The 25,439-nt window shown below is 39.5% G+C and overlaps 1 protein-coding gene across 42 annotated transcripts in view; it reads right to left on the reverse strand.

Moving 5' to 3' along the window:
- CELF2 (CUGBP Elav-like family member 2) overlaps positions 1-25,439 on the reverse strand; it is a 620,126-nt gene that overhangs the window by 369,008 nt on the left and 225,679 nt on the right. For 6 of the 42 annotated variants that reach the window (XM_072653357.1, XM_072653355.1, XM_072653354.1 and 3 more), the window contains exon 1: positions 16,689-23,553. The exons of 13 other annotated variants lie outside the window; for them this stretch is intronic. In XM_072653357.1, the coding sequence (XP_072509458.1) occupies positions 16,689-16,795 (107 nt within the window). In that variant the 5' untranslated portion in view covers positions 16,796-23,553. Of the gene's footprint in view, positions 1-1,929; positions 16,645-16,688; positions 23,554-25,439 lie in introns of those variants that run through there. 23 more of the 42 variants (XM_072653360.1, XM_072653358.1, XM_072653351.1 and 20 more) reach the window with 11 other exon arrangements.

Genomic DNA, 25,439 nt, shown 5'->3' on the forward strand with positions numbered 1-25,439 from the left:
TATAGAAATTGTGCTTGGTCATTCACTTTTTAGCACATTCTACTATCAACCTCTCTCCTCCTCTACTCCCCAACCCCCCTTTTAATCTCAGCTGCTGGAACAATTGGCTACCACTAAAGCTCTCAACTCATAACACTTAACATACTAGAAAAAGAATCTAGCACCTTGGGGGAAAGTTAGTTGCCAGGGAAATGAATCATAAAGCCCTGAATGGTCTCAACACAGGCAAGAGTATGTGAAAAGCTTCAGAAAGAATTATGGACGGTAAACCTTCCAGCAAGTAGGACATGAATAATATTATTTACATATGCACTCTTAACATATAGTACTTTTTCCCCAACGGTATTATTATGATTTATAGTCATTATCATACCTCTCGCTAAGGAGCAATTTAAATAAAAACAATCATAATTTCTTATCGAGTCTTAGATGAAATCTGTAGTCTTTCTGTCCAAAAAACTCCACTCACCTTCCATATCATTCCTTTCAGAAATCGTATATTTTCCTCCCTCCCTCCCTCCCTCCCTCCCTTCTTCCCTCCCTCCCTCCCTCCCTCCCTTCCTTCCTTCCTTCCTTCCTTCCTTCCTTCCTTCCTTCCTTCCTTCCTTCCTTCCTTCCTTCCTTCCTTCCTTCCTTCCTTCCTTCCTTCCTTCCTTCCTTCCTTCCTTCCTTCCTTCCTTCCTTCCTTCCTTCCTTCCTTCCTCCCTCCCTCCCTCCCACTTGGGAGTACCTGTAAAATCCTCCTGACCCAAGAGCGCCTGAGTTGATGCAGAAACTTTCCTATCCAGATCAATGAAGGCAGCTATACAATTACACATGCTTCCCTTTCTTCACGAATTCCAACACTCGTACCTCTTCCAATAAGTGTTATCTACCTCGGTTTGACTACATTTTAAGACAACCCAAATCACATTAATTATTAAATTACACAGTGCATTATCAGACAAACCGTCATGATTACCTAAAAAAAATTATCTCTAATTTCCGCGCTGGAGCACACCTGGCTATTTTAATACTTTCTAATTATCCCTTCTTCCACTTCTCTCCGCCTTCCCTCCTTCTTCTCTATAACCTCTTCCGCCCCCCGCCCCCCCATTAGAAAGCTAGGGAACCTTTACAAATGTCAAGTCAGATGGGGAGGGGGAGGCTGTAATTTGCGGATTCTTTAATTGTGTTCTTGGAAAAAGCTAGCAAAAAGACCTACCCACACCAAAAGATTGCGCTCTCTCTCTCTCTCTCTCTCTCTCTCTCTCTCTCTCTCTCTCTCTCTCTCACACACACACACACTCACACACACACACACACACACACACGCACACATACACACGCATGCAGGCATGCACGCCTGCATGCACGCCGGCGCGCGTGCGCCTCCATCTACATTGGAATGTCACTGGACCTGAGGGAAAGTGTGCTCATCTGCTCTGGGCTCGCCCGCATTTTCACATGGCACCGCGATAGAATAGGGGGTGGGGGGGGGAAGCATTCTGCTTCCTCACCGCGTTCAACGAGCCAGCCTCCTGCCAGAAAACCCTACAGAGAAGCAGCTAAATCTATGGATACCTGAAGGGTTGGGGGGGGGGGAAGCTGGGGGTGGAGGAGACCCCCTCCTTTCCCCCCTCCCCCCAACCAACTACCGTTCGGCTTGGGGCGGAGAAGAATGCCAACCGCTTGCAAATTCCTCACTCCCCTCCAGAGAGGTTCCAGATAAACGAGGCTTTGCCACAGCAGAGGCAGCAGCGGCGGAGGCAGCAGCAGAGGCAGCAGCAGCAACAGAGAGCTTTGTTTAAATGGCCCAAGGGGTCCTCGGAACGCTCCCCGTTGCCGCCGCCCTCCCTCCAGCCCCCCACGCTCTGCCCCCTCACGGGCACCGGAGCTCGCTCCGAAGATGCTGCTGCATCGGGCAGGGGCGGCCAGGGCTCCACTTACATTCTCTCGGAAACTAGCAGGCGGCTATCAACCATCATCTCCGGGAGGAAATCCAGCTTGAAGGAAGAAGTCATGTTCTTTACGGGGCAACCGCTCGCTCCCGGCTCTGGCAGAGGAGGGATGCCTGCTCCGGGCTGGGTCTGATTCAGCGACTGGGCTGGCTGAGAGACAGGCAGGGACAGGTGCGGGAGGCCTCCCCCCACCCCCCAAGGCAGCAACCCAAAGCGGCAGTTGTCACATTCTCTCCCCCTCGCTTGTTTTTCCTCCAATCCCCTCTGAAATCTACTGCTGAGGCAACTGTCTATAGAGCACCAGGTGCTGAAAGAAGGGGCGGGGCTACGCTCCCACTGCAGCTAGAGCTTAACCCCTGCAACTCCGCCCAAGGTGGTGCTCTCCCCACCGCCCCGGCCCCCAACGACCCCCTCAAATGCAAGCGGGGGCTGGGGGGGGAAGAAGCAAAGATCCTACCACGTAGAACAACAGCAAGGCAGGAAAGGGCTTGCTGGGAACAAGCAACACTGCCACAAATACTTTTGCAGTTCCAACAATATCTGGAAATGCAAATGAGTTCTCTAAACAATCTTCCCAGTTGCCATTCAACCGACAATAAAGGCTTTATAACCAGACCTGATAGCGTGGAGTGGTGTGACTAGGTTGCCAAGGCCAATTTCATTACAAAGTAAAAAGGGAAAAAAACCAACCCAACAACAACCCGGCAAACCCTAACAATAAAAAGAAAGATGAAGAGCTTTAAGTAGGCTGCTTTATGTGACAGAATTGCCATCGAGTGACCTTTCTAGGAATAACTTAGCTAGACTTAGTGTTTAATTAGGAAATTATACCTTGCCTAAATAATCAAAGATTACATTTAGGAACTTGGTTCAATATGTAAAGGGAAAAGAAGAAGAATAATTCTGTACAGAAACAATTCTTTTTGCATTAAGTTGAAATTCTGAAAAAAAAAAGTAAGTAGTTTTAAGTATGAGGCAACAGAAATAGCACACTTTTTCTTTTCCTCCGGGTGATAAATCATTAATTTATAAATTCCTACTGTCAGACACACAACAATCCAACAGAATGATTTACGCTAAGTTCTCAGATGTAGCAACTATTGAGCTAAAACGTCTATTTAAATATGTAGAATGATTAAATTCAATGGAACTGGGGAAAGTGGCAAAAATGTCCAACAGCATTAGAAGGTGAGAGTGTCTTTGAGAAGGTGGTTTGAGGTTGTGGTAGAAAAATAAGCACTTTATACTACGCTGTGCTAATGTTGGTTTATAATATAGTTTTGTTCATACAAATCAATTTTTGAAACAACTGAACAGTTCACAAAATGATATGCTTTCTGCTTCAGTGTATTTCACACTTTAAAACCTGCATCATCAAAGTAGTCTAGAAGTTTACAGTTCCCAGCTTCCCATGTTCTGGTACCTCTCTTCACTTCATTACTGTTAGTATACAGGATGGCATTGCAAGGCCTCTTTTGCAAATCCATTTGATTTTCTTTCAATCTTCTTATCCATCATAGAACCCGATATTAAACTGACATAATAACAGTGACAATGACAATAATTTATCTCACTTGTATGGTGCTTTAAGGTTAACAAAGCTTTTCCTTCACAATAGCCGTAGGCAGTATTACAATCCTTCTCTTGCAGATGAGGAAACTGAGGCTGCAGGAATTAAGTAACCTGTTTGTGGCCACACAGCTACTAAGTGTCAAGCAAAACCCTACAAAATGTTGGGCTTTATGAGATGGGCTATTTTATTCTGTCAAATAAGTTGAAAGCATAGTCACAGGAACCAGAGGGTTAACCAATTAAGTAACATGTAGTTAAAGATATTAGAAGTCACAATATGGGGGGGGGGGCGGGAAGATAATTCTTTTCTACCAAAGTTCTTTCTAATGCTACATTCAGAGCAGGGTACCACTGAAGAAAACAATTTTATTCATATTTGGATTCCACAAGCCTACAGGAAGAGTACCTACCATTTTCGACAATTAAGTGGTAGTAAAGCAGACATTTACATATCAGTCTTATCCAGATATGGTACCCTAAGTACTACAAGGTAATGGACCTTGGAAGATTTATTTCAGTTCATCCTGCCAAGAAGCTGGCCTGATTTCCTTCAGTTGAACTAACATGTGACTTTTGACTTTCTACCTCCATAATAAGTGAATCCTAGCAAGAGTTGGATTAACCTTAGTTTAAAAATATGTTCTCTGTTGCTGAGGTATCGGTTTTAAATTCATAGTGAACTGAGAAATGCATTGAATGAAACTGATTTTTATATCGATAGAGCCCAGTTCCCCTCTGTTGCTAGACGCTATCCACAAGCTTACTTACTCTTGCTGCCCAGGAATATATGAAGGTTTTATTGTTGTTTTGGGTGGGGGAGTTTTTTCATTATTATATAGAAGAGGTTGGTTGGACTGACAGACGATCCTTGACCTTAAGTTATGCATGTATTATTTAGGAGTGCAAGAGACTTAAAAATAAGGAATAAACAAATAATATGCATCATAATTATTAAGTCTCTCTCCATATGGCCAAATAAAATTGACCCTCCAAAATATGCCCAAAGGAAACCTCTTTTTTAAAACCATGAAGAAAAGCCAATTTCTAAAACAAAGCTCAATACTGTATATGGTTAAGCTTCCCATTCTATAAGGTGGAACATTATTCATTAACATGTACATTCTTTTGAAATATTTATTTTCCTTTTAATTGCATGTGAATTAGCTGGAAGAAGCTGTAGGGAAGCCCTCTTACTGACTTAAGCCTTCTCAGCAGTTTGTTAAATTCTAGCCTCAAATCCCTTGAGGGAATAGTGGATTCAAAGCAGCTTTTAATCATACTATAAGGAGGGTGAAGTTGTATGTAAGTAGGTCATAGAGAAAGCATTATGAGTGCATAGGTTACTGCTTTATTTAACAGCTACAGTGTAACATACTTTTCAAAGCACATTTGCTTTTCCCATTTTAAGTTAGAAGAAGGACCAGGGTCAGATACAAAAAGAAAACTCACTCTATAAAGGATACAGAGATATCAACCAAGGAAACCTTGCTTATAGGGTGTAGCAGAGTTTGAATAGTGAAGCTGCAAATGCACAAATGATGGAACAGAGGCATAGGTCTACATGTAGGGATGTGTGTGGGGTGGGGGACAAGCAATATATTTTACTTAGTCTTCCGATCTAAGCTCTTATTTCAAATATCTATTATGTTTCTATGATCTCAGCTCATACACAGCAGCAGTTTTAAAAACTGAACTTTTAGAAGGTCTTAAGCTTAAAGAAAATGCCACCCTCCAAATATCCTTCTCTTCCTCAAGAAAAGCTTAAAATGACAGAAAGCGGAGTTAAAAGATGCAAAGAAATGTAAGCCTTTTGGCGTGCTGGACTGAGTCATCCAGTATCACGTTTTAGTAGTTGGGTTTAGTTGATGGTTAGCCCCACTGGGCTTGTTGCCGAAGCCTTCAGATTGCATGGAGCTATTTAGCATTCTGGTGAAGTTAAAACAGCACCCACAGGAGTGAGCCTCTCAACTGGCCTCTCCCATCTGCATGACCTACATGCTGATATCATGGCAGATATAACTGTGAGGCACTGGATGGCCTGGAGTCCAGAAAGAACTTTCACTTTTTTCTGGAACCCTTCAGTTTTATTCCCAGGAGCTAAAACCCTGAAGCTCTTCTCTCATCCCATCCCCCTACCTTCCTTAATTGTATCACAACCCCCCTTTTTTTTAATCAACTTGCTATTCATTTCCCAAACAAAAGGCAATGTAAGAATTGGAAGCACTTCAAGGGGGAAGTTTCTGAATGACCTCATTTCATAGCAGCCCTTCCCAGGCAAGTAAATGCACAGTGCTCCATTTTAACTGCCCACCTTCCTTATCCTCTATTCTATACTGAACTCAGGCCAATGAGCACTGTTTGAGACCCAGATTGTGGCTGGCCTCAAAGCAAGGACATTCAATTTAAAAAAACTTAATTTTTAAAAAAAAAGAAATGCCGTATAGTAAGTTAGATGAAGTACTGTTTCTATTAAAGGGCTCCCTCCCACTTTATCAATGAGCTAGCAGTCAGGCACAGACTTCCAATGGAACAATCCTATTAAAAGAAGGTACATTATTTTATTTTGATACTAGAGTCTAATACGTCTCACACACACACAAGACTTGAAACAGTGAAGAAAGTGATGGGACACCTGATTCCCTCCTCCTGCCAATAACACAGCATGTTCCATGACAAATATTCGTTCTGTTACTACTAAACATTAATTAGAAACATTAATTAGAAACTCTTTAAAAAGCATTACCAGATTGGAAAATTCTCTACAATGACTGTATCCTTCTTTGAAAGGTTTTACCTGTACTTCTGTCTTGCTTCATTCATGTCTAGCCAGCATCCAAAACAGCTTTCCCCTATCACATTTTCAGACTCAAATTTTATTAACATAACTGTTGTGGTTAAAAACAACAACTCACCAATGTGCTTAAAGCAATTTGGAGCCAGAAAAATGGGACCTAAATGGGAATTTCCTATCATTTCAGCCAATAAATTTGAAATCCACATGAATTTTAAGTACCTGAGAGACTATCTGACTTTGTGGCCATGTGTTTGCTCTTAGCCCGTTCCAGCTTCATTAGCGACTTGCAAAAATAAACTATGGTGTTTTCCATGTGCTTTAAAAAAAAAATAAAACATATCCATCAGTGATACAGTGTGAATGTATTTTTTCTTGGTTTTATAAAGGTATAGGCTGATTTTTTAAAAAATTGACAGCAGTAAGTGAAAACTTTCCATCCTTTTTTTATTTTGAAAACTGATGAAATACAGTCCTTATTAAGTTCTATTAAGGTTATACCATGTTTGATTAAAAAAACATATTAAAATGAAGATTTTGTGGGAAACATGAACATGCTATTAAAATCTCACTTTACATTTTAAAGTACATTTAAAATAGGCATATATGCTTTAAAACAACTACTGGCAGACTGCTTATTTGTAATTTTTTTTCTGGATCATCTTTTATTCACAGCAAATATCCAACTGTGAATTTATCTACATTTAGAAGGCTCTCTCAAACTGAAAGTGTTGTTTTGTTGTACACACATCCAAATATTCACATACATAAATAACATATACATATGTAGACATATACAAGGAACATATACACTAACATATACAAAGTACACATGCACTTTTGCACTCAAATTCAGCAGTAACTCTGAGATTTTTGTAATTTCTCCCAACAGAGAAAATGGGAACATTGAAAATCTTCCCTACCCAACTTTCCTTCACTGTTTCTTTTTTCTCCCTTTGCTTTTGCCCATTCTTTTCTTTATATGTTTTTTCTGTGCCTTCCTTTTTCCTTTCCCCCATTCCCCACCCCACCCCCCCTTTCTCTTCTTTGTTTCTCAACAGGGAGCTCCAAGTATTGAACAATGCCAAAAGCTCTACTCCGAAGAGAGTGTGTGTGTGAGTGTGTGTGTGTGTGTGTGTGTGTGTGTGTGTGGTGTGTGTGGTATGAGTGTGTGAGTGAGTGAGTGTGAGTGTGAGTGTGTGTGTGTGCGTGTGTGTTATAAAGAGGTAGGTAAGGGCAGAGTGAATGGAGCAGTCATTGCTTATCTGGAAGAGAAATCAAGTTCGGCTTTGCTTTGGCTGAGGATGATTTCTGAACTAGGAACAGCTGCTCTATTCACTGGGCACGGCAATTCCTTTTCAGACACTGCCAGGGGAAATGCTAAGGGAGGCAGGATCAAGGACTGTGTGAAATGAAAGTGAGTAATAGCTTGTGAAAATGAGGAAGGGCAAGAGTAGGAAAAGTAGGCAGAGAAAAAGTGATTTGATGGTATATTGGAGGCATCAATAAATATTTGCAGAATGATGAAAGAATGTCTTTGGTGACACCCTTGAAGATGCCTTCATTTTAAAACGTCTCCCAGATTACATACTCTGGTGCTAATCTTGTGGACAAATAAACTCCACTGGTTTATACAGACTTGTAATTGAGAAAACAGATCCCTGCCTTACTCTAGCCTCATCACAGAAAGGTTTGCAGTTATCACAGTCCCTATCCCAACCTCTGCCCTTCTACTTCTGGGCAATTTCCTTCCCCTGGCTCAAAGAAAAGTTTTCTCCCTAGTTTCACATTTAAGTTACTGGAACATGTGATAAAAGGAGAGAATGAATTACTGCCTTAAAAAATAGAATCAACAGCTAGCTGAACAGCTGCAACTGGAAGGGAGATAGCAGTAGGCATTACTCTGGGTCTCAATGAAAGCAGCAACAGGTGGGGGGTGAAAGAGAAAGAAATGAAAGCGTTTTGAGCCTTCTGGTGGGGTGTTCTGTGACTGTGGTCTTGGCATGAATCACAATCCCATCTTATGAGCCAGTCTCGGGAGGTACTTCAGCTCCATTTGTCTGAGTCTCTCCTTTTCAAACAAATATATCTTGATGACGAGTGAGGATTAGGCACAGCACAAGCTTTGGGTTTCAGTAAATTAAAACACATGAATCTACTTTACCCGCAATGATAACTAATCTCCATAGAAGAGCTTTTGTCCATTATGTGGGGAGTACACCTAATATGGAGGCTGGAGACAAGAGCTGGATAAGACTGTTACTTTAAAATAGAATGAAAGCATCATGAGACCTGAGAACCAAGCCCGTTGGGTTCTCCATTTCATTCTGTCAGAGATCCTGCTGGATAGTACTGGCAGCTAATGATTTACTTTCTGACGAATCAGCTAGTTCCTTTACCAAAGGGGCGCCTATCACTTATTAGTAGAGAAATCTAAATGAATGAATGCATGAATGAATGAATGGCTAGCCTTATCCTTAGATAATGACTACTCTGTTTTAACCTTATTACTTATCCAGTTCTATAACTAATCCATTAAAATGGCGTTGTGGTTTGAAAGTAACTTAAGTTTTGGAGTATATCTGTTTTTAGCATGTCATGGTTCAAATATGACCCATTTAAGATTTTAAAAAATTTTATGAAGATTATTTTTAAGATTATTTGAAGAGATTTAAAAATTCTACTTGGTTTCTTATTTTAAACTGTTTTTTGATAATAAATCTCTAGAGTCCATAAGAAATAACAATTGGTCTTCCTGTTCCCCCTTCTCTCAAATGTTCCAATGGAGGCTTTAGGAATTATTTATCAGAAAGTTGGATGTTCACATGAAAATTCTAGCATAGATACATGAATCATGTTTTCCTGGTAAAATATCTAGGGATTTGGGTTCCGGGGTGACCTCTACTACAGAGTGTGATTTTGGCAAACTGAACCATCATGTGCCTCAGTTCTTCCACATATAAAGTAATATTTTCTCCTCCTCACATTATAAGAATGTGCTGTTATTAGAAAGGGTTATAAATGTAAATTGATTTTGGATATTTGTAAAGAAAAGCATTTCATTGTAAGCTCATAGATTTAAAGACAGAAGAGAACTTGGAGGCTATCTCATCATTTTACAAAAGAAACTGACACTAACTGATGCTCAGGGTCATACAGTGTCAGGATGTCTCTCAGAGCTATATTTACTAGGTCATCTATCTGCCTCTTGGATTTAGACCTAAGGCAGTATTATTTTATTTGAGGTAGCTAAATAGTACAGTGGATAGAACACAGGACTTGGAATCAGGAAGATTTGGGTTCCAATCCTATTTCAGATATTTACTAGCTGTGTGACAAATATAATAATAAAGAACAGATAGATAACACTTGTGCCATCTATGTTATCTCATTTGATCACAACAACCCTGTGAAGTACTTCCTGTTTTTATCCCAATTTTGCAGAGATGGCAACTGAAGCTGAGAGAGGATAAGATTTGCCCAGGGTCACACAGTCTGTAAATGTATGTGGTGGGATCTGAGCTCTTTCTGACTCCAAGTTCAGTACTCTTACCCACTGCATCACTTTTTCTCTCTGCTACTACATAGCTAACCTCTCTGTGCCTCAGTTTCCTCATCTTTAACATGAGTGTGATAATAATAGTGCCTACTTCACAGGATTATTGTGAGGATCAAATGAAATAACATTTGTAAAGTGTGTTCCAAACCTTAACGAGCTATGTAAGTGCTAGTTATTGTTTTTATATTATTAATTTAGCTATATACATGACCATCATTACCTCCCCTCTTCTAACTCATGCAACATGGTCTGTCTCAAATCTCATTTCCTCCATGCAACCTTTCCTACAGTAATTTGGTCTTCATAGAACTCAACTTTATCTGAATTACAACCCCATGAAGGTAAGAAACTATGCCTTATATATTTTTCTTGTATCTCTTACAGTATTTATTCTGGGCACATAATATTCCATACATGCTTGGCTGATCATCACAGCATGAACTGTGGTCTATCTGCTCTTCTCCAAGAAATGAAACACAGTTAGAGAAGAATACTTTATTCTGTATTTATATTCAAAGAATGCTTCAGATTCATCTAAATGTACTGTTTTCCCAGTTCTTCTCCCTATTCCAGAGGTTAAAAACAATTCACGAAAAGAAAATCCTAGGGGTCTGCTCAAAATTCTTCCCTTCTGTTTTTAGGACCCTCAATAGTTGAAATAGAGAAAAGAGGAGAAATTAATCAAAGTATAAGGGCTATTATTTCTCCTTTCATATTCTATTTTTTGTCTTATCTTTCATTCTTCTACTCTGATCACAAATTTGGCAAGGAGATGAGCTGGAAGTAACAGAGGGCTTCACCTTGGGGAGCTGAATTTACTTCAGGAGGGGAAGTATGCCTAATCCCACAGAAAATAATCAGTGACCAAGTATAGGTTAAACTCCACAATCTCCCTTACAAAAGGGATGGCCCTTTCACTGACTCATGTTAATGAGTAAAATTATAATGGATTGGGAAATTCAGACAAGTGGCAATACTATTATTAATAACATTTCAATAGAGTTTTAAGGTTTGCAAAATGCTGTATACATATGATCTCATTTAATAATCACACTATCCTTGTGAGATGGTTGTTACTATCCCCCCCTTTTTTTTTTAACAGATGAGGAAATTGAGGCTTAGAGAGGATAAGGGACTTGCCAAGGGTAGAGGCAGAATTCAAACTCAGACCTTCTAAGGCCAGCATTTTTGCTATCAATACATGATGCACAGCACAGGAACCTCAGGCAATGAAATATGTAGATAATTTAACAATATGTCAAATATTTAAGGGCCAAAGGTTCATGATCAGCAAAACAAAAAAACACACACAAAGCTTTTTCTTTTAATCTCTTTTTCGATTTTCCTTACGACCTCTCCCATTATTTTAAAAACTAAAAATTACAGTAAGAAATGAGATGATCCTTCTATTGTTCTTCTGGCACCATGGTTTCTCCTTCTCCTCTAACTACCCCCTAATTCCACTTATATAGCCATCAAGGAATCTCAGGGTGGAATGAACAGCTGACAGTTATCTTCTGGAAATATTCCTTTTAGCAATGTTTTAATAGAGGGGGATGGAAGATAGTCCTGATAGTTAAAAATGAAAGCAACCCAATTATTGGCACCTGAAACTGCTCTCTTCTACCTAAAAGAGAATCACAGTATTTAGGAATTGGAATAAAATAGGATCATACACCTCCTTATGAATGCATGCTGCCCAGCAACAAGATGACTAACCGTACCCATTGATAGTCTCTGAACCATCTAGTTGGTGAAGGGGAACTGGTGAATAGAGAGGCTAAATGAACACCTAGAAACCAGAGAGCCAAATGGAAAGACACAGTTACATTCTAGGACATTTTAATACTGGTATTCCTGAGATAGTTCTACAACGGGTAAGGGAAACATTTGATTAATTCCTATATAAAGGCTCAACTATACTGTAACTAGTCAGTTTGGAGGACAGCGAGAAACCAACAATAAAGAGAGGGAGAGGGAGAGAGACAGGGAGAGGGGGAGGGAGGGAGAGAGAGAGGGAGAGGGGGGAGAGAGGGAGAGAAAGAGAGGGAGAGGGGGAGGGAGAGAGGAAGAGAGAGAGCATTCTTACAAACTTGTGCCTATAGCAGAGTTATAAGCTTTATATTTTTTTTTTTGTTTTAAATAAGCTCATCTTTCCCATGACAAGAAAATTCAAGTTTTTATTTCCTCTGTGGGTATGCTGGCTAGTCCTGTTTCATAAACTCCAGTGATTCATCATTTTCTCAGGCAGCCAATCATAGAACAGGTCAAGTTGGAATGGGCTATGGTGGCTGAAGCTCATACTGCCCTAGTAACGTATGTCATCCTGGGCTTGGTGTCATCCTTTTCCAATAGCTGACATTTTCAGTTACCTCTGATAGGCCTGACATACAAGTAAACGTGTGGGAAAGCAGTAAAAGAGTCATGGGAAAGCTGTGGCAAAGATAAATAGCACCTGTACCTGATAATCCCTAATGACATTACAGGAAGCAGGAATGATATGTTTAGAAACAGAATTTGCCTCATCTAAAAACAACACTTAACCAGTAGTATTTGTGACACTGTACCTGAATCATAATCTAGGGAATAATTTGAATGATAATGTTCAGAAGAATGGAAATGGGCATGCTTGGTGGGGGAGGAACACACACATACACACGTTCATTTAAATTTAGGTTTACAGTTTTCCTGGGATTACTCTCTGGAGATTGCTGACATGTAAAATGTAGAGGTGTTTAAGCTCTAGAACACTTCATTTTAATTCTTAATTGGCCACATCATTTGAACCTCACGAATGTTTTCCTTCCCCAGACACCCTCTTCCCAACGTCAGCTAACTGAAATTCCACAAATTGTTAATCCTCTCCAAACTCTGTCCTTTGAATGAAGTATGGTTGCATCTCTCCTAAAAATAAGAGTCTCTACTAGCTAAAAGAATCTCCCAAATCCAGCAGCAAAGGAAGTAAGGGGAGGGAGAGGGGGAAAGGGGGAGAGAGAGGGGGAGAGGGGGAGGAAGAGGAGGAGAGGGGAGAAGAGAGAAATTTGTATGAGAAAAAAGGAACTCTCCCGCAAGAGCCCTGCAACCCTAAAAAAAGTACCCAGATTATAAAAGTAAATGGCGGCTAATAAGAATGATTAGTAAATAAGACTGAAACTGAAAAGATTTCCACAGATTAACATGTGAGAGAGAGGGAGGGAGAGAGAGAGAGATAGAGAGAGAGAGAGAGAGAGAGAGAGAGAGAGAGAGAGAGAGAGAGAGAGAGAGAGAGGAAGAGGGAGAGAGGGAGGAAGAACAAAAAGATGCTGCAGAATGTCAGAGGTGGCAAAGAAGGCCCCTGAACTCCATTAATGACTTCCACGGAAATCGCTTTACAAGAAACTCAGTTGACTGTTTCTAATTTTCTCGACACCCATCCCTTCGAAAATCAAGGCATGCTTCTCTTCTGGGAAGTATGACCCCTTTAATGCCAAGTGAAAACCTGTCTTCTTTTCACATGAAGCTCTTTCCTTGGCATCTTCCCTTTAGATTTCATCAACATAGGTGTTTCCAGGGCTGTAAGCAATGAACTTTCCATCAGCCACATCTTCTGCTAATTAACCCTCCTGATTACAATAATTAGTATTGATTCACTCCTTGAATGACTTCCTAAGTATTCAAGCACAATCTGCACTTGCTATAAAAGTTCTAGATATGAATATTAATTGAATGTGCTCTTTTGTTTTTTTAGCCCCAAAGGTATAGTTTGCAATCTTATATACTTAAACTTGGTAACAGGAACACTTCAGTTTTTATTCTGCTTTAACAAGGAGAATATTAATACCTTGAGGTTAGAGATTGTACTTTGTGGTTGATTAAAAACACAGGGAGATGGCTCAAAGCTCATTTAGGAGGATATCCTGGGTATGATCTGTGTAGTCTGTTTGAAAATGACAGTTTGCCCATTTGAATCTTCAATGGCTCCTCCTCTGCAAATCTGAACTTTGAATAATTTGTATTTAAAACTGTGCTTATTTTGGCATCTTCTGGGTCACTTGGCAAGGTTGGGGGAGGGGTGAATTGCACGGTTGAGAATTATTGCAGGAAACAGACTAGCTATCTTAGTACACTTAGGGAAATGGATGTAGAGAAGTTCACCACATTCCTAGCAGTGAGCTTCTCTTTCAGTTAAAGCAAAGGGTAACTTACTGAATCTAGGAAGGAGAATTTCAACTTCTATTTGTAAAAACAGCAGAAGAGGCTCTGACCTAACAAAAGTCACCCAAGACTTAAAGAAATAAATTGGTTATAAGGGAAGCTTCTGTAATTTAACATGACTAAGAAGCTAGCATGTATGTTTCAAAGTTTCTTAACACAAATACATTATTAACAAGCACCTGGGGAATGGAGGAAACTATTGGTTAAGACTGCTTTCTCAAAATGCTGTTTAACATCCCCTCAAATCACAGAGACAACATGAATTCATTACTTCCAGCTTGGTTTCTGGATCTGGATTCTCCCAAATTATAAGCTGGGTGAGCTGGAGATACTGAGAAAGGTTTCACCAGTTTCCTGTTTTGAGCTCATCCTGAAAGCAATTGCTAGTGCACCTACTGGAGCGAATAGCTCACATTAGATTGGAAGTAAAAGACCAAGATAAATGCAAATTCTAAAATCCACTCTGTACAAGATAAGTAACTTCAAAAATGTATCACATCTCAGCTTTAGAGAAGGAGGCATCATCTTATCTGCTCTCTGAGGGCCAGGAAACGTTTCCAAAAATATCGTCAGATCGTCAGAAGCTTCTTGTCTTAAGAAAAGCACTCTAGATTGGAACTGCTCATGCTAAATACCAGTTACTTTTGCACCGATGTTTTAATAATAACATTAAAACATATTTCACATCCTCTAAAATTTAAACTATAACAATTTATATCCAAACACCTGAAAGATATTTATTGTTTCACAAATACACATATTTTCATACATATTTGAATTCTGTCCCTAATTCCATCTTGACTACTGATAAAATAAACTAACAAGGTATATAACCAGAAAACATTACTTCCAACTAAATTCCAGCAAAATGTCAATTTTATCTATTGATATCTTTTCTGTTTAAAAAAAAATGTGGTGGAAGATCATTCTAAAATTCATTGATCTTTTTATTGCTTTTTGTGCATATATTTCAGCAAAACATGCATACTAGAGAAAATAACTATCTCTTGGATGATTATGTCCATCATTAAGCAAATTCATTGTTATTTCATATATTGATACCATCAATTATATGCTCAGGAAAGAAACAAAGTATTTTTTTATTTTAAAAGTTAGAAACAGATTTTTTCTGTTTTCCTGAAATCTCACTATCCCCACATTAGAGAGAAGCACTTGTCTTTCAAAAGATAATTTTGGAAAGCTTGAAAACAAACAATTTTTCTTTCCATAATGCTATGCTTTATGAGGGCATAAGAATAAATTAAGAATCAGAAACAAAAGCTTCAACATTTCCCCATAGAGACTTATATATAACTCAATAATTATTATCATAGTTATTTTATAATTATAATTTATGATACAAATTATGTGGGCAAAAGTTTCACCATTTGTCCTTGGATTTCTAATCATACTCCTTCCTGGATTACAAAAATGGATCAAGGACCAGAAATAATAATTCATTTAATTTTTTAAAACCCTCTTAACTTTGTCTACATTGTAAGTGCCTTAAGTCTACAAAATAGGAAAACTTGAAATTACCAGGCATTGAATATTGTAAAGACATGCCTGACAACAAGGTATTTGCCAGATTGATAATGGTATTACAAGCTTTTCAATCAATAAGTTTTCTTTCTCTAGTTAACAGAGAGGATAGCAATAAATCTCTAACTTAATCCAACCAACACGGCTACAAAATGCAAAAAGCTCTATGAACAGTAGATATTAAATTTTTTAAACCCACAACCATAAACAAGCAATACTAAAAGCTCTTCATTCTGCATAGTCTATACAAACAAGATTATAGAAGATAAAAAGAGTGTTGAGGAAAAAAAAACAACAGCTCCAGACATGCATTAAGCTGGTTTGACAGCTCCATTGTTGAGCCCGTCCCATTGTCAGACCCAAAGATGCATTCAGGGCTACAATGTCTGCTAGCAAATAAAGAAAAGACTACATTTTTCAAAGCAGGATGCCAATTTTCACATAATTCCCTCTACCCCAAAAAGAGGTTAGTGGTAGCTCATTCGTAGTATAGGATGGAACCGTAATGTAGGTGACATGCAAGGATGTATATTTGCTTTCAATATATGGGGACTCAGGACATCATGCATGTACACTGGTCATCAAATACAGGTACATATTTTGGCAAACAGAAGAAAAGCACTCAACTGGTAGCACAAAGGACTACCTTAGGTCAGCTAAATTTTAATTAAAGTGATATTTAGAACACAAGTCTAATATGGTGTCATCTTAGGTCCTTTTTACCACGATTATTCCAAGCACAGTGCATAATAACGAAAAAAGAAATATTGCAAAAAGAAAGACAAATGAAGAACCAAAATCTGCTCTGTAAAATTAGTTGCCTACCCTTCACATGTAGCAGTGAGTCAATACATGATAAGCTTTCAAAATAACTAGTACAAATATGCAATCCCTTTTCTCCCTCTCTTTCAATCTCTCTCTCAATCTCTCTCTCTCTCTCTCTCTCTCTCTCTCTCTCTCTCTCTCTCTCTCTCTCTCTCTCTCTCTCTCTCTCAACAGAGAAGCAATTTGATTCAGAGAATAGTTATTGTCACAGCCAGCCCTGGCAACTGGAAAGCATACATTAAAAACAAAGGAGATGACAACATACCTTAAAAGCAGCTCCTCATTTCTCATAGTAACAGCGGATTTGGGACAGCGCATGCTTTCTACACCGATACTCTCAACAAAAGCCAGTTCAGAAGTGCGCTCAAACATCAATGCCACAGTAGCTGTTCACTAATGCGCTCTCTCTCTCTCTCTCTCTCTCTCTCTCTCTCTCTCTCTCTCTCTCTCTTTCTCTCTCTCTCTCTCTGTCTCTCCCTCTCTCTCTCACCTCCTTCCCTCCCCCACTTCTCTTTTCCCACCCCCAATCTTAGTCAAATGCTGAATGGTGGAGCAAAGGGGCCCCTGCAGATTCACTAAGTAGAAATAATCCTCTCTGACAAGTTATGTTGTCTGGGCATATTTTTACATTAATGCACTGTACTGCCTATAGGGGTCTTGTTTGCATTCACTCTTGTCTGGTTGGCATTAGTATTTCTAATTTCGACCTAAAAATGGGGAAGTGAGAGAGGGATAAGAAACCAAAAGAAGTTTTTAAAAAAAATCAATTATCTTCTTTCTATCCCAGATGAGATTAAAATGGGTTACATTTTGTTTATTCGATAAATCAACAGCAAACATCACAGATTATTGATGCAAGACCTGGATAGGTCTGCCCATTTAGAAAGATTTTGGCCTCATTCCCTTTCAGTTACATTGAATACACAGCTGGAATCATCTGTTCCTGTGGTCTTGTCATAGCATGGGAGGTGACAAGGTCAGGGTCCATTACTCATCTCAAGAAAGGAACTAGAGGAGAAAAACTTTGGAACTTTAGAAGCTCTTTATTACCACAAACTCCCCAAATCCTCCAAATGAAAGCCAAGTTCAAGGGAACCTGACAACAGAAATAAAATGGGGCTTCTACAGGATGTAGGTACTTCTAACTCCTATATAGGGTTAACACATGAGTATTACCACAATTGAATTAGTTACTTTGCCAGGATGGAAAAAGGACACAAGAGACCCCTGTTATGCTCTGCCAGCAACTTACTACATGACTTTGAGAAAGTTGCTTCATTGCACTGGGCCTAAATTTCCTATAAGCCTCTAAAGGTCCATGACAGTCTCTATACACCAAAATGGCCATTTACATAAGTAAAGAATAATTTCTATTGTCTCCTTTTCAAAGATGGAGATTTCAGTTTCTATGCTATAGAAACTGCAAATATATTAGCCAAGGTCAAACAATAAAGAATGGATTCCCTTCCCCTAAAACGACTATTTTTCATTTTCTGGGATCTCAAAGATTTTTTAGAGAATAGACGAAAGTGGTTTATCTTTTCAAAGTAAAGGAAGGGATTGTGTAAAAATGTAAGATGTGATTTTATAACTGTGAGACACTTTATAAATGAGCAGTTCCTATAGAGAAAGCTTAGGGAGACAAGAGGTCTTATCTTTATTCCATTAATGACTGGTAGTAAACACCTGAGCAGAAATCACTTATTCTCTTGGTGTCTCTGTTTTCCCCAGTAGTTAAATGGAACCAGTAACGTCACCTGTATTTGAATATCTCAGGAGTTTGAAGTGAAGATATTTACACACACACACACACACACACACACACACATACACACACAATATGTATGATGCAAATATTTCTCTACATCACTAAAATCACTGTTCTGAAAAAAAAGGAAATAAAAGAAAAGAATTTCTCACATAATGTTGTGTCTTATCTGCACTGGCGAACTATCTCCTAATTTGGGGAGCTAGGTGGTACAGTGGATAGAGTATCAGTCCTGGAGTCAAAAAGATCAAAACCAGCCTCAGACACTTATTAGCATGGTGATCCTAGGCAAGTCACTTCATTCTTGTCTGCCTCAATTTCCTCATTTGTAAAATAAGGATAATAATAGCACCTACTTTGTGAGGATCAAATGAGATAATAACTGTAAAGCACTTAGCACAGCGACTGGCACATGGTAAAATAATATAAATGATAGCTATTATAGTTATTTAATTGTAACCTTCTTGAAGACAGAGATCAAGTTTTATGTAAACTTTGCCTCTCTCAGCCCTTAGAAAGGCATTCTGTATAAAATAGGTAATGAAATTTCTTTGTGACATTGCATTCTTATGTAACCTTGTAATAATAGCAAAAACTAAATTACAGGGCAAGTGATGATGTATGAAAATGCTTTATATACAAAGAGAGATGATCTTCATTGGGCGTATATTTTAGATATTTAATATTTGAAGATGATGGTGTGATTCACAAGTATAAATCAAGACCACCTAATAGTTACAGATTTAGAGTTAGAAGGGGCTTCAGAGACCATAAAGCCCATACTACTCCTTTTAGAGATGAAAAAACTTGGAGAGAAGTTATGTGACTTGCCCAGGGCCACACAGCAGTGTTGAAGGAAGGATTCAAATTCAGGTCTTCTTGACTCCCAAGTCTTACAATATCCACTGCATTACTTCACTTAGCTTTAAGTCTTTGGAGTTGTAATGGTTGCTAGTGGATCACTCATCTTTTTACAGTAGCCCTTTCCATAATATAATTTTGTTGTTGTTCAGTCATTCAGTCATGGCCGACTCTTTCTGATCTTGTGGACTGTGCTCTTCAGAGGTTTTTTTTGGCAAAGATACTGGAATGGTTTGCCATTTCTTTCTCCAGTGGATTAAGGTAAACAGAGATTAAGTGACTTGCCCAAGGTCATAGCTAGTAAGTATCTGAAGCTTCATTTGAACTCAGGTCTTTCTGACTATAGGCCAGCACTGAGCCACCTAGTTGCCTCCTTTTGAATATAATAGAATACTATTTATTTTCTGAAAGAAATGAAAAGACAGTTTGCGAGAAACCTGGAAAGACTTGTGTGAACTGGTGTGATGTAAAGAACAATTTATATTATAATATCAATATTCTAAAAATGAACAGTTCTGAGAGACTTAAAAACTCTGATCAATGTAATGACTAACCATGATTCTACTGGACTCCAGGTTTAAAAAAAAATACTTCTGTCCTCATGACAGAGAAATGATGAAATAACATGTAAATTGAGACACAATGTGAGTCCACATTTTGGACCTGTTCTCTGATGGAATTTATTTTGCTTCACTGGCTAGTTTGTTGAAACCACTTTATATTTTTCGTTTTCCCAGTGGGAAGGAGTTGGAAAGGAGAAGAAAAATGCTTGGTAATTTTTTAAAAAGTTTTCAGAAAAAAAATCAACCGAAAATTCAATTCAATGAATTCAATAAACATTTATTAAGTGCTTTCTATGTGCCATCACTGTACTAAGCATAATTGAAAAAGAAATAAATCATTTAGGCCTTGAGCAGCAGTTGACATTCCTTCTAAATGAAAGTCCTTAAAATTAAACTAAAGAAAGCTGACAGATTGAGTTTTGGAGAAAATAAAACACCAATACCAAATGAACCATAAAGAAAATGTGTGGTTATGCCAATATCTATTATCTATTTAATTTGGCATTTGCCTTTTTTTCCCTTTTTTGTGGTATATATGTATTTAGAGTTTAAAAAAGTTCTGTAATAGACTCCTAAAATTTGGGATGAAAAATTAATCTCACCAACTTTATTCAGTGCCTCTAGTTATTATGTTTTAAGGTTTATACTGCAAAATGAAGGTCGGTAGCACATCTCAATGCAACAATATAATACTAAGTCTCCTGGGAAATAGAATGTGATTCCATAAAATGTCTCACATGGTGAAGGACAGGGACTTCAGACACCTCTCTCTGGTCAGTCTAGTTTCCTTCTAGCCTAAAAGAACAATCTTGGAATGTAGATGTGAAGCCTGTTAAGCTGTAGGCTTCAGATAACTAGCACTGCCATCTTTAATTAAGAAACAACTAAAAAAAAATACTACATTGCTGAAAAAGAAGAGAAAATCCCACAGAGAATTCCTGAGATAAGTATCTAGCTGATGCCCAAAGTTTTAAAACAAACAGATTTCCCTCTAGAATTTGATATTTGGATGAGGCAGTTAGTTGTCCTGCCCCCTAACTTGTCTGCCTGAGAAATGAGGCCTTCATCCGCAGTCAAATCGCTATAATTCAGCTAGTGAAGTCAGAGAACTGGTTAGTGTCATAGGAACCAGGAACAGCGCAGGAAAACTACACCGAGTTCCATTAAATCATGCTCTTTGGTACTTTTCAAAGGCTTCCTTCTGCCTTGGGGTGATGGTGGGGAGGGGGAGGAGGCTGGACCTATTGTACATCACTAACTGAAACATAAAACTTACAGCTAGTTTTTTTAAAAAAGCAAAAACTCAGCTGTGATAGTAAAAAAAATGGGCCCATTGGCAATCTGAAAAAACACTTCGTTTTTATGTGAATCGTCAATAATCACCTCCAAGTCACAGGTAAGAAACAGGAGGCAGCATGGGGACAGCCAGCCCAGTAAGTGAGCACCAACTCATTGCAGCATGGGGACAGCCAGCCCAGTAAGTGAGCACCAACTCATTGAAGAGCTCTGTGAGTCAAAAAGGCCGGGTGCCTAGTGGACAGAAAGATGGCCTCAGAATTTAAAGATCTGTAAAATTTAAAGAGGTTTAAGTCCTCTGGGGACTATATACTGCTTGTGCATAACCCCTGGAAATGCACTCGCTAAATTGTAGAATGGTTGCTGTTCAGGACAGGTAAAGGGGATTTCCTCAGAAGGGAATTAATTACTCTAAGGAAATCACTGGTCTGAACAACAGCCTAAGTTGTCAATGCTCAAGCTTCCTTGCCTACAAAATAGCACCACTGACTGGATAAGTAGGGTGTCCTTAGATGAATAATTAAGGAGAATAACTGTGAGACACTCTACAGTGATCAAGTGTTATATCAATACTGAGACAGATATTAACATTAAACCACAAAGTACTTGGAATTCTTGGAAAAGACTTGAAGATAGGCACTGGATAAAATGGAGATGCGTCATTAAGAAGAATAACAAAAGTTTGTCGCACCAGAGTGACGGGTTAACATCCAGAGAATTATTATTTCCATGTGAGTTGAGAAAGATCAGTTAAACTTAAAAGAATGAAAAGCGTTCCAGTATAAAATGGGTATCATGTGGCTAGTGGGTAAAAGAAGCGATTTTAGTTTAGGAGCTCTTAAAAATTTACAAACTATTTTTCCACACCAAAAATCTCAATTACCCTGAATTGTCAATCTGGGTCTAAAATTTTGTGAAGAGTCACAATGAGGAAAATGAAGAAGGTTGGGTGGGCCACATGTATGTAGTGGGAGGGAGGAAGGGGAGAGATATGGCCAGTGAGGGCCCTGTACTTAAAGCACCCCTGCTTCTAATCCAACAATGTAGAAATTTTGTGAGGTCAGTTTCTAGTTACAAGTAACTCAGAAGTCAGTACTATATGATAATAAAGCAGACCTGCACAACTTGGCAACAGGTAGAGGCCAAAATTAAGATAAGCTAAACTTCTTCATGTGGCAAATAGGTTAGACTTAGAGACAGACGGTCGCGTGACAAATAGGAGAGTGCACAGTGGCAACCCTACATTTTTGATGGGCCACCAGAAATCCTTTGGCAGGTCACATGTTGTGTAGATCTATAATAAAGTCTTCAAATTGTCAGGGAAGGGGGGTGGTTTGCAATAGAACTGACTAGCAAGTTGTACTGGATATACATACAAAGGGTGCTTCACTCTCTAGTCTTCCTGGATGCGAGAAACCTAGATTTAAATTAAGTAACTGGGAGTGGGAGGAGAGGCAGGCAGACTGCATTTCCTCACCCAGGGAGCTACCATATAAGAATATGGCATAGAAATTTCTTTGTGTTTATTCTTTCCTGATATGTATTAGTTCCATGATGAAAATGCCCAGGTGGCCTGGTGAGTTTGGGAGGTACAGAGGACCCAACGGAAGTTCTACTACTGGCAGCTAGGGTTGGTACCATAATCCACCAGAAGGGTGTGGCTGACAACTATTGGAGGAGAGTCCTAGATCAGTAGAAAAGCAACTCAGCCTAGCAACAGTTCCAGCAGAGATGCTTCCTTTGGAGAATGGGATGACTCATCCATCACCATTGCCACACCCTGTAGCGAACTTCATGAGAATTCTACAAAATGGAAAAAAAAAAAAAAGCCTTCCAAGACCAGGAGTCAGAAGATATTCTTGGATTACATCCGTACCTCAGTGGAATTGTACTTCAAGTCTGAGCACACTCTCTTCTTCACAGAGGCCTTGTGCAAGAGGACAAGAAAGGGACAAGCATGTATTAAGTCCTACTATGTACTTGGCAGAGGGCTAATCACTTATGAAACAACTGTTATCTCATTTGATCCTTGCAAACCTGGGTGTCTCCCATTTTACAGTTGAGGAATCTGAGAGGCAGAGGTTAAGTGACTTGCCCAAAGTTGCATAGCTACTAAGTGTCAGACTGGATTCAAACTCAACTTCCTGACCTTATGCCCAGTGTTCTATCTACTGCACCACTTAACAAGCAGAGTGAATTTTCAGTTTGGGGAGATCTGTTCTTTTAATCAATAACTTATTCTATGCCTTCTTATGAGATATGTACATGCATCCTCAAAGTTCCATGCTGGGTTTTTCTTCTTCTTTCTCTATACATTTATCTTGGTAACCCCATCCCCTCCCCATGGATTTGATTATCATCTTTTTGAGAATGACTCTCCAATCTTCCTATCCAGCTCTCATCTTTGTTCTTAGCTTAAGTCCCACATCACTAACTGCCTACTCAATTAGATCTGCCACAGACATCTCAAACTCAGCACATCCAAACCAGAATTCACTGTCCTTCTCCCTAAAATGACCTTTCCCAACTTCCCTGGTTGTTCAGAACACCCATCTTTCTAGTTCCCTAGGTTTGCAATGTCGTTGTCATCATCATCATCATCATCATCATCATCATCATCATCATCATCATCTCTCTATCTCTCTCTCTCCCTCCCTCCCTCTGTCCTCTCTCTTTCCCTCTCTCTCCCCCTTCCTCCTTATCTAATCAGTTGCCAAATCTGGCCAAATTACTTTCAAGTCACTCTTTACATACATGCCTCTTTTTCTCCACTAGCATGACCACAATCTTTATCACTTCTGAACTATTTCCATAGCCTCTAGTGGGTCTCCTTGCCTGCTGTCACCCTCACCCCCCATATCCATCTTCCATACACCTGCCCCAAATTGGGAATCCTATTTAAGTTTTTCCACAATCTAGGACTTAGCTTCCAGACAGATTTCACATTCCTTACTCTCATGCATTCTGTGTTTCAGGCAATCCAGCCTACTTTGCTCCACACATGACATTCTATCTTCCATATCTCCCTGTGTTTACACAGGCTGTCCCCCATGCCTGAGAGGCTCTCCCACCTCAACCCTGGTTTAGAATCCCCAGGTACCTCTAGCTCCCATGTGACCAGACTTTCCCAATCCTCCATAATTGTTAGTGCTTCCTCCCTCACCTCCTGCAAATATGTTTTATTTAATTTATAGACATATTTATCTGTAGACATGTTGCGCCTCTCTGTGCCCTCCCTTCTCCAAATGATGTATGATTCCCAAGAGGAGGACTGTTGTTATTTTAAATATTAGTACTCCGGGAAACATAGTGAGGCTGGTGACCTTGCACAGCCCTTCCTCACTCAAATCAAAGTCAACTGCAAGTTGTGTTATCATCTCCCTGATGTCATGGTCCTCTTTGAAAGCAAAGGACAAACACAACCTGTGAGTAGTCCCAGGTCCCTGAATGGGGATCCAGCTAGCTGGGTAACTAGCTCGTCCTCTCCCTCTCTGTCATCCTCTCCCTCTCCTCTCCAAAGAAAGGTAAATCTTGATGGTTGGAAGTTGCCCAGTTAACTTGGGTTTTACTGGCTAGATTCCTTCCTTCCTTCCTTCCTTCCTTCCTTCCTTCCTTCCTTCCTTCCTTCCTTCCTTCCTTCCTTCCTTCCTTCCTTCCTTCCTTCCTCCCTCCCTCCCTCTCTTCTTTCCTTCCTTCCTTCCTTCCTTCCTTCCTTCCTTCCTTCCTTCCTTCCTTCCTTCCTTCCTTCCTTCCTTCCTTCCTTCCTTCCTTCCTTCCTTCCTTCCTTCCTTCTCTTAGAACAAAACTTAAACCCATTTCACTTGGAGCCCACAGATTGGACCACAATAGGTCCCTGCCCAAGCTCCACTTAATGGTTGTATTTTGGGCCATCCTGGCCCAGAGTGAATGTCGATATTAACTGTTTGGCCAGAAACCTTGAGGGTCTTCCCTCAGGTTTTTTTTAAAATTAAAGTGGCCTTTGACTTACTTCCTAAAGAGGTATATTCACTGAATGGGCCTTACCTCACTCTGAGAACCTGAAAAGGGGCTTAACTTAAAAGGGCTAGAGTCTCCCACTGCATCCTGGGCCATCTCCAGTTGTCCTGATGAATATCTTGACTGGACCAAGATGGCTCTGGAGGAGAAAGTGAGGCTAATGATCGTATGTAGCCCTCTCTCACTTACATCAAAGTCAGTTGCAAGTCATGTCATCATTTCCCTAATGTCATGGTACTTTCTGATAACAAAAGACAAACACAACAACCTGTGAGCCTTGCATATAGTAAACACTCAGTAAGTGCTTGTTGATTTGAATTAAACTGACCAAACTAGGATTCATATGACTTAGATACCATAGATATTCAGGAGGCACAAGCTTGTGCTAAAAGAGGTCTCTAGAGGGTCAGGCACATTACATAATCTTTTTTCTTAGAACATTCATTTTTATTCAAGGGTATACTGGTAAATGTTTTACAACCAGACCTGGGGAGAGAGAGGCTATCTCTCTCTCTCTCTCTCTCTCTCTCTC

The sequence above is a fragment of the Notamacropus eugenii genome, chromosome 3 (assembly GCF_028372415.1).
Source record: "Notamacropus eugenii isolate mMacEug1 chromosome 3, mMacEug1.pri_v2, whole genome shotgun sequence".
Taxonomy (NCBI): Eukaryota; Metazoa; Chordata; class Mammalia; order Diprotodontia; family Macropodidae; genus Notamacropus; species Notamacropus eugenii.